The 14,164-nt window shown below is 33.0% G+C and overlaps 1 protein-coding gene across 1 annotated transcript; it reads left to right on the forward strand.

Annotated features, from left to right (window-relative positions):
* Positions 1-875: 875 nt before the first annotated feature.
* On the forward strand, positions 876-13,290 carry LOC128181423 (uncharacterized). The gene is made up of 6 exons (XM_052849854.1): positions 876-1,316; positions 1,565-1,705; positions 8,394-8,496; positions 8,777-8,922; positions 9,149-9,550; positions 9,702-13,290. Exons 2-6 carry the CDS (start codon positions 1,591-1,593, stop codon positions 10,142-10,144), a joined length of 1,209 nt encoding a protein of 402 aa, XP_052705814.1. The 5' UTR covers positions 876-1,316; positions 1,565-1,590; the 3' UTR covers positions 10,145-13,290.
* Positions 13,291-14,164: the final 874 nt, after the last annotated feature.

The raw sequence follows: 14,164 nt of genomic DNA on the forward strand, positions 1-14,164 counted from the left end.
TATCAAATGGGAGTTCCTCTCGTACTGTCTTAAGTCCAAGCTATTGTTAAAACGGCTCTAGTGAACTCAGGTTTCTTTGTAATGATTGCCTATTCAAATGAAAATTATAGCACCTGGTCGGTAGGATCGGAAAAATGTCTTTAATTACATTGTAACTCATGATCCACATCAACAAAACAGAAATTAAATAGTTTTCGTTAACCATAATATCTCACCTCTAATTACTATGTCAATCATCTAAGGAAGAACTACCCCCCCCCCCCCCCACACACACACACACACACTATCCCCCAACAAAAATGCACATGAAAAGATCCAATGTTAAATTAAATACAGATGTACAAATATATGTACCTAGTATGCAAATATCGGTGATTCTTTTTATCTTAATATCATAACCACATGGGTTTTTTTTAATTGAAATTAAAATGATACAAGTCCTTCTAAGTTGTGTACTGGTAAATATTATCTAAGATCAACCACATGCATCTGAATTTTTATCAATCAGTCGCTCAATAAGCCAAATATATTAAAAAAAATCTACCTCCTCTATATACATGTATATTTATACATAGAGGAGGTAGAGTTTTTTTTATATTTGGCTTCTTGAGCGACTGATTGATAAAAAATTCAGGTGCCTGTGGATCAACCAACCAACGAAAACTTGATTAATCAAATTTTAATCATAAACCAGTTTGATAACAAAAAGCCACCGAGTAAAACGGTTATTCTTCGACGAATAATGTAGTAAAATTGGCCGCATACATTATCATATCTGAAAAATTTTACATCCCTGCAGAGCATTTATTTTACATGACATGCTAATTAGCAGTTATCAAGGAGACAGTTGCTCAAAGTAATTGCAAGAAATTAGCTCTGTGATCTTTTCTTTTGCATGCTGAATAATTCACATAGATACCAGAATTAACGAGAAAATGATCAGACAACATACCGCCATAAACACACGTAAAGCTAATCAAACTAGATGGAGTTAAAAACCGTTATGCTATTTTTAAGGTTTTTTCTCCCGTGACTTCTTTATCCAATATGCATCGCTGTAAGAAACAACGACGAATAAACGTCTTCCGGCGTATCGGCGAATCGATAGCCATCGTCAGTACACTTCAATACACTTATCATCCCATGCAGTGCTATCACCTCGCCATTCCACCATCTTAGTGATGAAGTCCGTGTGGCTGCAGGATTTGATTAGGTTTCGTGTTGTTCAATAATCTGGTGATGGCAGATAAATCCTAGTATTGTTTTCTGCGGAAAACGTTAAATTCCATTGAAGGATTTTGTACCCGGCATGTAAGGTAAGGATCAATTTCAATCCATTCGTATAAATTTTGGAAGCAGCAACAATTTATCTCTTATCCCATTTTAGGAAAAATTACAAAAACGAAAAAATAAAATATAAAAATTGCATCATAAGTTTATAATATTTTGTTCGCTTATACTTTGATACATGTATGAAGTCCGATTTATGATTTTTGTTGTTTGTTTTTATTTAGATGAAAATTATTGACAACAATTCTGAAAGAACAATACCTTTATCTTGCAGATAACGTTAACAACCAAAAACAAATAATGAGAAAGAACAAAACGGATTCCGCCATTTTTCAGATTATGCTTTATCTCATTATGACGTCACTTCTATGTTTCTTCATGAACAACACTGTTCTTGGACTCTCAGCTTACAAAGGTAAACTTTTCACTGATTCAAACCAAATGCAAACAAAACTAACAAATAAACAAAACAAAAAAAACCCCCAAAAACATCGCTGAGAAGACCAAGTCAAATAGAGAAGAATACAATTTAAAAATTCCTTTGGAGATATGTTCAAGAAAACATACTCAAATTATTTTATTGGAAAACGATTGGATATCTTGGAGACTCTTTTACATTTTGGTATTATACTTGTTTATCATCGCTTAAAGGGGCATGGTCACGATTTTGGTCAAATTCTATTTTTTCTGTTTCTATTATTTACAATGCTTTAGGGATGCATGTCTAATGATGAAATGAAATTCGAGAATCAGTCGTAGAGTTATTAGCAAGATACATGGCCCACAATTCTTTGTCATGTAAACAAGGCTTGTGTCCTGTTTTTGTTTACATAGGTTTAATATGCCAGTAAAAAATCGTTTTCAACTTGCTTTATCTATGTTGTAGTTCATTTCAAGCATAAATAAACAGTTCCTAACGTTTAACACATTCATTTTAGGTCTAAAACTTGAATTTTTACATTTCAACATTCAAAATGTAAACAAAAGCTTTGTTTACATAGCAAGAATGGTAAGCTCTGCAACTCGGTTTTAACTCAACAAATGACACTTTTTAGGTTGCTTGTTAAAAAGGCCTTAATGACACATTGTAAACATTAAAATCGAAAAAATAATTTTTGACCAAAATTGTGACCATGTCCCTTTAATTAGGAGGCAGTAATAAAAGTTTCAGAATCATGGCTAAATAATATTTTGTGTTGCCGTTTTTTATTCTACACTACCCAGATATTTTTTACGAATGAATATATGGTTGCATAATTCATAACTTATATATACAATTTATAAAAATTAAAATACTGACAACAGATTATAAACAGTGTGATCATATTACCCAGTAAATGGTTTTTTTAAAGAAGTTTATTAAACCAATTTTCGTCAAGAATTAGCAACTGCTGAATACCGAAATGATTTTGATCGTAAGATATAAAATGAAGCATACGCGTAGAGATGTTTGTTCCAGTTTAGGCGCAAATCGTTCCCAAATGTTTTACTTCTCCCGAGCAATATTGGTCTTAACTATAGAGGCGGGACTGTGATGCTTCGCGGAAGTGAAACAATACTGATTAATTGGATTCTCCATGGATATAACATGCAACGCAAAGGTTTTAAACCACTGACTTCGTTTACTGGCTTTTCTACTTACTGCTAAACTGCTTCTCTTGTTCATTTTAATTTTTGGGGAGAAAAAAGTGAAAGCATACACCATCAAATACATGTACATGTACATATATGGCAAATCATCATTTAACGATTATCAGGGAAATGATGAATGTCTCTAGGCTTAACCAAGTATTAATAGCGCTTCTCAGTGCCTCAGTTTGATGGGTAATTTTAAACATATTAATTGCTGTTGTCTGGATATCTCATCTCATTAAAAGAGTATACAGGGCAACAACAAAAGTTTTCTTTGGTTTTTTACCAAGAAACCTTTTGTCAAAGAAGGAACTTAAAAGTTAAACATCTGCGTCGGTCCTCAGGATTCTTGGCATGGTTCTTTATCGTGCCAGCGCCTACACAGACAAGGGAATTTACGTTTAGATCCAAATTAAATGACTCGTAACGTTAACTTGTAACGCCACGCGCTTGACATAAAAGCATTGCTTTTTTTTTTCCTTTTTTTTAATTATTACCTGATTTTTCTAACGTGTCGGGATATGAACCCAACTTTCTTCTATTATACTGTCAGGTGAGAAAACCATTATATTGTAATTTATAACACGTGTCAAATAACTGATGATTAAAATAATACAACACAATGCATTGCGTTAAAACAATGGTGATTAACGTTGGTATGTGTTCATTATCAGCATTTATTTTATGTACATTTATGTCAGAGATAAATAAACCACTGTGGAATCATCATTGTTCGTGGGGGGCCATTTTCGTGGCTTTTGCAGTATCCCTTGTCCACGAATTTACATCCTCACGAACCAGTATTACATTTGTTTAACATTCGTTTACCCAGTAGAACTTGTTGCAAATGAAGTTACCTCCCACTGTGCACAAACCAGTAGATTTTTTGCTACCCACGAACATTGACCCCCACGAATAAAAATGATTCCACAGCAAATGTAGCGGACTTGCACCGTGTGTGCACCCGTGTAGTGAAAGAAGACGTTCTCACTCATCGGTCGTGTGCGCGAAAATAATTTTAGCTTTAGAATTTAGATACTTTGAAAGTTCGGATTTGTTTGGATTGGGATTGAACTTTCAAAAATGGCGGCTTCAGGTCAGTCAATTTCGCTTATATTGAATTATGGATATATTGAAATAATTTGCATGGTTCCCTAAATTTCAATATATCCGAAGTACGCTGTATTAATAAAACACTTTATTCTACAATTCTTATGTTTCACAACACGGTTCTTTAGAAATCGTCTGAAGGTTTAATCATGATTGATTACAAAAAGTGTGTTTTACAATAATTAAGTGTAAAACAGAAAAAAAACTAGAGAATAAGAGGAAATTCGAATGTTTTTTTTTCTCGTATAATTAAGGTTTTCTCGGTTTTAAGTTACAGCAAGGTTCGTGGTTCTCAAATCGATTGGTTACATTGTTTAAACTATATCAATCCATCTCAAAATACTGTAAACCACTTTTTTCGCGATGACATTTTTTCACGATTTATCGAAGTTCGCGGCAACAATTTTTTTGCAATCAAGATGTAGACTTTCTGAAATATAATATACCAAAGCTAATTGAAAATTGGTTATTCCAGACGACTTTCTCGCGAACCTCGCGAACATTTCTCGGACGCGTATAAAAGTAAAATTATAAGCTTTGAAAAGTACTAAATTGAGCAAAGCACTACAGTATCAACACAATTCATCATAATACTAGTTAAAGGGACTTGGACATGACTTGAGCTCAAATTTTTTAAAGTTTATTTTTCGATTTTAATGTCTAGAATGGTCAATATGGGTGTATTTAATGCTTTGTCAAAATATGAAAGTCAAATATCGAGGTACAAGCGAGCTACAGAGGTTAGAATTCCTTGTTTTGTAAACAAAGCACGAGTCCTGTTATTGTTTACATGTGTGTTGTATCGGTATAAAATTCAATCTAATGTTCCATTTTGTCGTTGATAAAATTATTTATGAACACATTGAACCAGTTTATCTCGTTTGTACCAATTATTTTGTCAAAGAAATGACTATTTCTATACTTTACATTATTCACACTACAAATATAAGACTCGAGCTTTGTTTACATAACAACCGACTTCTTTCCTCTCTGTCTCGCTTGTAACTTGACTTCCAACATTCAAATTTTGGTAAATCATTCAAAATACGCACGTAAACTATTTTATACATAAATATTGATAATATTTTAACTTAAATCGTGTCTAGGTCCCTTTAATTAAATACAGAGCAATGAAGAACAAAACATTTAATGACTGTTAATAATTTAATCTATAGCCATGATTTTAAGTTAAATATTGTGTAATTTTTTTTTCTATAAACGAGTTGATTGTAATAACAAGTTCACACCGATTTTTGAAGATCTGAGTACTTAATACTTTTTCCTCATGATTGTTAAAAAATGCTAATTCTTATAAAGAAATATTCGCGCACTTGTCCGATGCTTAAGGTTATATTCAGTATGAGCTTCCGGTTCGATTCGCTCTTTAATGACCGGCGTTTCAGTATTCATCATATCTATAAAACCAATCGTATTTCAAAAAAAAAAAATAATAGATCTCTCGCGACACTTATGATTAACTTATGTGGGGCGTACAATTTGTCTTCAGAGCACAAAAAGGGTCGCAAATAACGTGTAACTGTGATAATTTAGCGTTAAAGAACTGGCATTTTTATCATCTTTTTTTACAAAATAATACTTGTATGAGGTTTCTTTGTGGAATAGCGTTAGGCTATCGATTTCTCGCGACGATCCGGGGAAAGAAAGCTGTAACCGTTAGATGACCTTCTTGTTGTTATCTCTTCCTCGGCTTGTAATACCTCATACTTTCTTCTCTACACCAGAACTTTCCGGTATTAATTGATCTGGACTTTGGCAAACACTTCTTGGTCTTTCTTACCGGGTTTGGAATATTTACATCATGCACCGGATGTTGCAATTTTGGAGTCGATCCCTAATGGTTAGAATTATTGGCTAGATATATTTAATTCAATATTTGTTCCGCATTAGAATTTAGGTATAATAATTTTTGGTGTATTCAATGAAGTTTTACATATGAGATTTTCGGTGTTTTCATGGAGTTTAAAGATTTCCCCCTTATATTATTTTCAATGTTTATGAAAATGGGCAGTCACAGATGCCCATCATCTGTTTAATCAAATTAAATCAGGGTTTTTTTCCGTACATATATGTACCCGGTAAATGATTTCTGATCCCATTTAATACTTCGTGAAATTCCCGCATTTAATTAGTTGCTGAATTGTTCTACGGATCCACGCGTCGATAATCTTTCGTGTAGTTTTTTGTGTACATATTTTCTTGTTTGTTAGAGTTTAAGAAAAACCATGGAACTAACAAAGTAGAAGTAAGATATATTCAGACTATACACACGACAGGTTGTGATGAGTTACTTAACAGGTGTCCCTGGAAAGGTGCGAATAACGGCATCTCGAGTAGACCTAGTGTACAAATGTACGGAGTTAGTCGTAAAATACAATGACTGCTAAAAAAAACCAGTAGACTTATTGTTCACAGAACAATTAGAGGCCTTTCCACCTTTCACAATGGTTAAAAAAATGGATACATGATAAATGTGGAATATTAATGAGAAAAATCAATATCCGACTCAATATAAAAAGGAAAAATAAAAAATGCCCATGACGGTTTTCGAACCCACGACCCTTAACTTTGCATCTCCAGTACACTAACAGCGAGCTTAGCTTTGCAATGTATATCATGCAAACACATCAAATTATCAAATTGCAAATATCATAACAAAAAAAACCACATAAACACAACTTTTTGTTTTTATTTTGTTAAAGAAATTAGATATACTGTACAGAAGATTCTACCAGATACATGTACTTGCATTCACTTTATACTTTCAAATTGATTCTAGGACAATTCTATTTGTCACCGGCACTCAACAACATACTGTGGCATTCGCAAACTTGAATGGGCCATATTTTTTGTGATTAGAAGATTTTCCAAAAAATGTTAATTAAATAATATTTTATTAAAAACCATTACTAGGAAAAAAAGAAATTAACACTTATAAATTAATACAACTGACATATTATGCACAAACAGTAAAAAATCCGCGAGATTCGTGACCAATGTCCGATTTATAATAAACACTGTGCCGGTTAATTATGCCAGTGCCAAAGTGGCATTTTTGCACCAGCTTAAGCTGCATATAACGAAAAATTCAAATATGCTATCATGATAGACCATTGCTTAAAGAGTTAACATCCACCTTTTTATCATTGTATCTCACCTGCCAGGTGAGATATTTACCTTTCAAAAATAAATTCCTATAGGAAAATAATTTTTCTCATAGGAAAAACAATATTCCTATAGGTAATTTGAAGATTCCTATCGGAATACAAGAACTTTCTATTGGAATTTCAATTCCGATAGGATTTGATAAAATCCGATAGGAAAACTTAATATCCTATAGGAAATCTACATGTCTGAATCAAATTCCTACAGGAAATACCACTCTCCTATAGGAAATATAATTCCAACAGGACTTTTATAAAATCCTATAGGATTGTCAATATTTCCTGTAGGAGAATCAATTATCCTATGGGAATTATCATTTTCCTATGGAATATTAATTTTTAAAGGTAAATATCTCACCTGTCAGGTGAAACACACTAAAAACAAAAGTGGTTATATACTCTCGAGACAATGGTCTATCATTTGGTATACATGGATTTTTCCGAAACTGCATCTTAAGCGGGTGCAAAAATGCCACCTTGGCACTGGCATAATTATCCGGCACAGTGTTAATACTTAGTACTTATTTTACAGAAATCGTGTCAAAATATATTTTGATCAGATACTTGCATATACTATATTGTACTGTATTTGACCCTTTTACAATAACAATAGATTTTCATAAACTCTTATCAAAAAAATATCCAGTTTCAGTGGAACTAACCTTTACATATATTTTCACATGTCCACACACATTTCCGCTGGCCAAGGGTCCGATTCCTTTATATCACGTATTAGAACGTATTAGACTCTTGGCTTGTGAAGATGGTTCATAGATTACCTATGGATATGAAATATTATCGGTTATTTTTTGTAAAAGGTTAGTTTGCAAAAATATTTACTTTGATCATATGTCAACACTTTAAACAAGCTATTGCTTAATGAGTAACCAGTATTTTATAACAAAGTCTGGGATTAATGGCTTTTTGTAATTCGACGATGAGATATGTACTAAATTAGGCATAATTCTAAATAAAAACATCCATGAAAAAAATCTAATGACGATGAGTTATTGGTATTCAGATGACTATCGTTTATCAGATAGTTCCTTCTTAAATGAAATATTGATAAAATCAAAAATGTTTAAAGCAGACCGGGGGACAGGCATGGAGAGTGACCAGGTTGCCCGTTACATTGGTTTTGACCTCAACCAAGTATCTAACGATGAAACTTCATTGCAGGAAGCTGGGCAGGAGGCAATGTTTTCTGCCAACTGTTTGCGTACTTCAGCAACTCTTTAGTCTCCTTTGCCATTTTAGCAGCTACACTGGCAACGTTTGAAAGGTAAGAACATGTTTCATGCTCGGTTATACCAAATAAATGACAGTGTACTAATATATGGATTTAATCTTCCTAACAAGCAAATTGCAAATAGACAGTCATTTTCTGTAAAAAGAATTGCTGTGTTTTGTGTGCTTTAACCATGCTGAAATGAAGCGGTATGTACTTTATTTATATGTTGTGTAAAAGCATATTTGACTACTGCAATTCTGAAGAATATATTCAGCAGCTTGCTACATGTACCTGTAAAGAAAGGGGTTGTTTTTGTTCTTACTTCTATCAGAAGATACGCTGTGATCGATCCAGACAAACACCTCCAGGTGTTCACCCCCATTAACACCAAGCTGTTACTGGTCGGTCTCTACATGCTGTCTGTTCTGCTTTGTGCTGGACCTCTCTATGGATGGGGAGAATACTCCAATTTTAAAGGTAACATGATAATCAAATGCTGCTGTACGCCTATATCATACATACTTTAAGATGATCGAGTGCAAGCAATTTTGAGTTGAAATTGGTCTGTTTTCAAACAACGTTATGTATATGCTCGTTTGATAAAAGTTAAAGCTTACTCAAATTTTTGAAGTACTAAATAATGGATATTTGTTAGAATATGGAAACCTGTGTCCGTATTTAGTGTATTCTTCTATATTTCTAGGAGTTATGCAGATTCTGATATCGGTTTCTTTGGACGACGAATCTTTGCAAAACTCGACTTTAAGTAGTATATTGTGTCAGCAACGCAATGGAACGCAGTACAGCAAACTAAAGGACCTGTCCACTCGCGCCATCAACACACTCCTCCAGGAATGGCCCCTAACAGTCCGCCGCTCTGAAATAACGAACTGTATGGACGGCCGAGTAATTCTGCAAATACGAGCCGAGAACACACAGGTAGCCGACAGGCTTCTTGAGGATATAAGTTCGAATTATTTTGATGACATCGTATTCAAGGGTTATGTGAATGAGTCTGAAGGCTTGGGAAGTGGATTATCGGTAGAAACTTTCGTGAATAAAGACGAGTTCCAAGCATACAGGGATGCGTACATCACTTTTCAAAGTAAGAATATAAATTGAATCTTTGAAAAATTGATTTACTAACATATAATATTTTTGTAAAGTTTTATTGAATGAATCCAAATCTACTTATAAAAAATTTAACGCTTGATGTCAAAATTTGAAAATTGCCAAGACTTCATTATTTTTAACAGGTATTGGAGTATGTTCCTTGGATTTTTCGCCGACCAATGCGTATGTAATCTCCTCAACAGTGTATATACTGTGCACAACGTTGATAGGACCGCTCGTGGTGATGGTCATAAATTCATTGGTCATTCTCAAACGCATCAAGTGCCCGTATCATTCACTTAATGGTGACGTCAATTACCTTAAATCTGTGAATATTGGAGGAATAGTGACGGCATTGTGTTGTGTTCCATATTACATGATAAATTTCATGAATATGCATAGTATAGTCATAAATAGAACAATTAATTTAATATGTACCGCAATGTTTTATAATGCGGGGCTCTGCATTTCACTGGGCTTTTTTATTGAGTACGTCTCTTACGTGCTCAAAAGAAGGTCCAGGGGACACTCATTGATGGAAGCAACTGAACTACAAAGCATTGGGGAATCGACTGGCGATTGTTAGCAAAAGAAGTGAAATGTCGACCTGACAGAAATTGAATTGCTCTCTACAGGGTTGATCATGTCCATATAAGGCAGCAAACGAACCATACAATCTCAGCACGGAATTTATTAATTTGATGGCGCGTTTTTGTTCAGCCAAACCTTTTTTGATGAAACAATAGCCGTTAATAAGGTTCCATGCTCCACCGATTTAATCTTTTCATAGCATCGAACGTAATTCCGCTCTATGGCTAAATGTAATTAAAGGTTAAAAATTGCAGTATTTCGTATAATTTAAATGCAAATGATTTCTTTTTCTTTTTTTTTTTTTTTTCTTTTTTTTTTTTTTTTTGCATTTTATCATCCTGGTATTCTGTGAGTAAACAGAAATAGTACCAATCAATCAAATTAGCCTTATTTTTCAAAGAATTTTATACTTTATTAAAAGGAAAAAAAAATTAATTGCGTACTGTAATGAAAATGTAATCGAAATTTTCCATAAACTGTTTTCTTCATTTTGCTTTTTTTTTCAATTTGATGGAAAGAGTAATTTTGTAATTTAAATTCAAATTAACGTGATAAAACAGATACAAATTTTTGACATTATGTGTATTTTATCTTTATTCGAAATGTGTTAACATGTATTGGCATCCTGTGTAGTTATTTGTAATCACTTTTTTCTCTAGTTTTTAGGGCCATAAAATTTAGACGAGCTCATTATTGATTTAATCTCTCGAGAATAAAAGTAATACCGGTAATTCAAAAATACAGGGAAAAAGAGGCCAAAATCATTTGCGAGTTCATGAAGTTGTAAAGTATCTGGTTCTCTGACTAGTCTAAAATTTGATATACATTCGAATCAAATATTGAACATTTGATGGTCACGCATAGTCACCGATTTTCTTCATACTCTTCAGTTTGATAGACTTTCATAATTAAAACAGACTTACACCATTTTATTGGTGCTGTGTAGGTTCGTAGCCATGGTAACCGAGAGTTAAGATGGCAAATTGGCATTGTAAGCTTATTTGACACTTCATTTTAAGTAATGGTAACAAATTGGGATTTTTTAAGCATATGAAAAAATGTCATTTAACATACTAGGAAAAATAAGTGGAGAAGTGCATATTTTCAAAAGTGTTTAATATTTAATCAATAAAATGCTCTCTTTTGTGATTTATGCGGGATATGAAGGTGGCGACATTGCAGGAAAAATACATAACCAGCGTTAGCGGGTTATGTAAATTTTTTCTGCAATGATCGCTACCTTTATAACCCTTATAACTGTTAATTTACATCAGTACGTTATATAAAAGAAACAGCCAAATCGTCCCAAAAGTGAATTTGAGTGTGACATCATCATGATTATTTCGTGCACTCCTTGATTTTCCTTAGTCGACTAATCGATAAACGGGGCGTGTTAATTGTATCTATAGAGTTATGAATTAATGATAAGTTTTCGGTAGATGTAAATATATGGTAAAGAAAAAAAGATTTAATATTTTTTTCATTTAATTTAAAATCAAAATGTCATTCCTTAAATTTCCCCATAACTATGCATGGTTGTGCAATATACAATTTTAAAATGAAAATTTAGCACCGTTGATATGGTAACAAGCTGAATAATAAGGAAAATTCTTATGATTCGAGGAATTTATTTGTATATATAAAGTAAGATTTTGATATTTGTTAAGGAAATCCAAGTATTTCTTAATAATTTTACTGCAGCTTGAAATCCTTAATTTGCATGAAACAAATGCCGTTGATATGGAGTTTTTTAAAGTAAGAACTTATGCTTGATTTTCCATGCTATATAAAGAAACAGTCCTTTTTTGACAGTGTTGCATGCTTCCTCCATTAAATTATAAAAATTTAGGCAGTTTTCACAAGACCAACAGAAAAAATGACAAAAATTGAGAAATCCATAATGGCAACCTATCAAAATCACCTATAGCATTTCATTTTACCCTTTTTAGCTCACCTGAGCTGAAAGCTCAAGTAAGCTATTCTGATCACATTTTGTCCGTCGTCCGTCTGTCCGTCTGTCTGTCTGTCTGTCCGTCAGTAAACTTTTCACATTTTGAACTTCTTCTCTAAAACCACTTAACCAAATTCAACCAAATTTGGCTCAAAGCATTCTTATGGAAAGATGAATATAAATTGCAGAAATGAAAGAAAAATTTTCATTGAAAGCGGAGAAAACCTCAAAACTGTAAAAAAAAAAAAAAAAAAAAAAAAAAAAAAAAAAAAAAAAAAAAAAAGGGGGGGGTGCATTTAAAAAATCTTCATCTCAAGAACTACTGAGGCAAATTCAACGTAATTTAGCATGAATAATTCTTATGGTAAGGAAAATATAAATTGCAAAAATTAAGTGCCAATTCTGTTTCAAATCTGAGTTATTACAAAAATAATAATAAAGGAAAGGTGTTTTTCAATCAGTTTAATAGCTTCGGGTTCGGCATCCGGTAAAACTTGGCCTGGGCAAAACAAAAGATTGGCAGTTATTAATCTGCCAATCGACCAGTATATTTGTATTTGCTGTAAATATTGCTGCAAAATAATGCGTATTTGGAATTGACGATTGCCGATCTGCCACGGCTTTTATTTTGCCACGGCCCGAGTTTGCATACCCATTTTACCAAGACTCGTATTCCATAATTCTAAAACGAGGTTCTTTGTTTAAAGCAGCCATGACACTATATGATAAACGGGTTGATCTGACAATGATGAATTTGTTTGTTGTGCAACAGTTCGTGTACGAAGGGAATCTTTGAAACATGCAAAATACATTGGTGCCGATTTTGTGGAGTAAATTGAGGCTAAATATTTCAATGCGTTGACAGTTTTCACACATGAAGTTGGTTTTATGCTCTCATATATTTTGATCGCTTTTATAGTTCTATATCTTGCGTAGGATTTTCTTATTTTGTGTAAAAACAGTATTTCATGACGGTACAATGTCAAAGATTAAAAAAGTGTAAAATTCGAATACTTTACAATAATTATTTTTTTGTTATTCTACCGAGGGCCATATGGCACAATATCTTTTGAACGCCCATTGTTGCTCAGGTGAGCGATTTGGCCCCATGGGCCTCTTGTTTGGCTTTGGTACCATGGCAACGGTTGTCAATATTCATTTATAGCATGTAAATATATATATTATAGACATTGATAATTGTTTAATAATATTAATAATTTTTATTGAATAACATGAAAATGAACAATATATCGAATATATATTGTTTTATTTGCTTATATCTTTAATTCTTTAAGCTACCGTGGAAATAACCCCTCCCCTTCCCCAAACGGTAATTAATTTTTTTGTGCCTTTTTAATTTTTTCATACCCGAGTGTATCCATTTATGAAAGAAAGTTGGTGACTATGCGTGGCCGGACCACTATATGAATACTTGATTCTTACATAGAATTGATCTTAAAAAGGTCGTAGTCCCAGTTCTGTGTGAACTACATGTATCTCAATGGTCATAATTATGGCACCACAGTAATAATCGGACGATATTTCACAGGATTTAATCACATGACCAACTAGTCTGATAGCTAAAGACATACACTATAAATGGTTTTTTTTTTCAGGATCAAAATTTTAAAAATTTTAAAAAAAGAAAAAAAAAATCTATGCTCGAAATTTGTCTCGTCATTCTATTATTGGAGTATCAAGAGTAATTGAGACGACATTTTAAAATATCGAGGACAATCTTGAGTCAGATAAGCATCATACGAAGTAAAAAAAAAATTGATCAAGTTAGAATGCAAGCATTTTGTAATATGGATACTCTTGTAGAGTGCTGTCCTTCCTGCTCACACGAAGTGATGATGGTACTAATGTACGTAACGCGTATTTCTGTTTCAAAATATTATCAAATACATCATAAGATACACCATTTAATGATATAACATTGCTGTGTATGATTGAGTTATAGTTCCATAAAGAGCACGATTGTTATAGTATACTCAGTATGTATGAATCCTCAATTAAGCCCATCATAGTTCATGAAGTGTGGCATTCTTGTCTGAGCATTGT

Source organism: Crassostrea angulata, chromosome 1 (assembly GCF_025612915.1).
Source record: "Crassostrea angulata isolate pt1a10 chromosome 1, ASM2561291v2, whole genome shotgun sequence".
NCBI classification, from domain to species: Eukaryota; Metazoa; Mollusca; class Bivalvia; order Ostreida; family Ostreidae; genus Magallana; species Magallana angulata.

Excerpts from the sequence above, each read along its gene's own strand:
- LOC128181423 (XM_052849854.1), top strand. The coding sequence starts at position 1,591 with ATGAGAAAGAACAAAACGGATTCCGCCATTTTTCAGATTATGCTTTAT. Across the intron at positions 8,497-8,776 it reads ACACTGGCAACGTTTGAAAG|AAGATACGCTGTGATCGATC; the intron begins GTAAGAACATGT and ends TACTTCTATCAG. Across the intron at positions 8,923-9,148 it reads AGAATACTCCAATTTTAAAG|GAGTTATGCAGATTCTGATA; the intron begins GTAACATGATAA and ends CTATATTTCTAG.